Genomic DNA, 1,776 nt, shown 5'->3' on the forward strand with positions numbered 1-1,776 from the left:
TCCAGTCAGTTTTACCCTCAAAATCCTCAAGACCCAGTCTGCTCTACTTCAAGTTACTTCTTGCATTTTCATGCTCCAGAGTATTGAACTTGTTGAACTTTCTCAAAAATGGCATTTAATCTAATTTATTTGTTTCAGAACATGCTGTTCTTTTCTACCTGGAAGGTTAGTCTTCCTCTACCCCATTCATATCTCTCACCCCATCATCACCCCACACCTCATTCTTACCCCTCACTCTACCTCTGGTAGAAATGCCTGATTCAAAGCCCTTGCACTGAACCCTTAGGCAGTGCTCTTTCCCAGAAGATACTCATTTATTTCAAGCTATGTCCAGAGCCGACTTATTCACCAGGCAGATTAGGCATGGTGCCCAGAGAGTTCACTACTTTCAGGAGTCCACAAAAATGTTTAATTACATTTTAAATCAGAAGGAAAAAATGAACTGTTAAGTCAAAGAAAATGTTTTAATATATAATATTAATATATTTGCTTTTATAACAACAGTTGTAAAATACTACCTATAAAAATGTATACACACATGCACGCACACACACACGTACTATTTTTTTCTTAATGAAAGGAGTCCATGAGGACAAAATTGCTTAGGGCCCATGAAAGTTATGCTGTGGTCCTAGATAGTCTTGAATTTATTTTTTTACATTTTCAAAATAAAATCAATTTTGATTCATTTTTCAGTAAATGTTGCCTTCTGAAGGCAAACTAAAAAGGTAACCTTAAAAAAAATTGAGGAATAATTATTTCAAGCCAGACATAACTGATGATTATAATCTTTTTTTTTTTTTTTAAGTTTAGAGACAAAAGAAGAACAACAATATCTCACCTCAAATTATATTAACATCTCCATTGATTCATTACGAGGAGGCAAGAACTATTTGGTTTGGGTCCAAGCTGAAAATGTACTAGGCATGGAGAAGTCAAAACAACTGCAAATTCACCTGGATGACATAGGTAAAGAATAAGAAAGTCTATATTTTTATGAATAAACAACTAATTTGTGCTGACCTAGTAGAATGAAGTCTAGATCTGAAAGTTCCTCAAAAGTTCCTCTAGATCATGATAAAGTATACAAGAATTACCCATAATTTCTGCACAAGTGTGTGTGCTTTTAAAAATATTTATTAATAATTTCTTATGTTTGAGCATTGTTCTAAGGGCTAGGAGAAATAATATAAAGGTATCTGTTGCCCTAAATATCTTGTGATCTCCTAGAGAAGATGAAAAGAAATAAGGATTAGAATAAAGTGCTACGAGTTTTATGATGTGAGAAGTATAGCATACTAAAGAATTTTTCTGTATACCCTATGGTGGAAGTTATGTTTTTGTTTTTATTTTGAAAAGTTTTACAAAACACATAGAAAATTGTGGAGAATTATGTATACATCTCTATGTTTATCAGCCAAATTTAACAAATGTTAACATTTTTTGCTTCAGATATTTCTAGATCTCGCCTTTTAAAACTTACAATGTAGAATAAATATTTTTATTAATTTAATCTATGATATTATTCTTAATAAATGTCTTTAGTCACTTATTATTGGAGATTTCCACTATTTTCAAATTTTTACCCTTATAAACTAGACTGTCATGAACAACCTTTTGGCTAAAGTTTTGTGTGTAGTTAGTTTCTTCCTTAAAATAAATTCCAAAAAGTAATTAGGCCTTTGACAACTTGAACCTGTTACAATTACATCCTAACCCTAAAACCAGAGTTCAGCCAAAGGGCAGCAAGTGTGGATCACCCTCTGTTGGGAGATC

General features: G+C 32.4%; 1 protein-coding gene across 1 annotated transcript in view; it reads left to right on the top strand.

The window, feature by feature from the left end:
• The window catches only part of IL23R (interleukin 23 receptor), a 61,831-nt gene that overhangs the window by 26,165 nt on the left and 33,890 nt on the right, over positions 1 to 1,776 (top strand). The window contains exon 5 of the mRNA XM_011369615.1: positions 814 to 969. Coding sequence (XP_011367917.1) covers positions 814 to 969 — 156 coding nt within the window. The remainder of the gene's footprint in view (positions 1 to 813; positions 970 to 1,776) is intronic.

This window comes from Pteropus vampyrus, unplaced genomic scaffold (genome assembly GCF_000151845.1).
Source record: "Pteropus vampyrus isolate Shadow unplaced genomic scaffold, Pvam_2.0 Scaffold151, whole genome shotgun sequence".
NCBI classification, from domain to species: domain Eukaryota; kingdom Metazoa; phylum Chordata; class Mammalia; order Chiroptera; family Pteropodidae; genus Pteropus; species Pteropus vampyrus.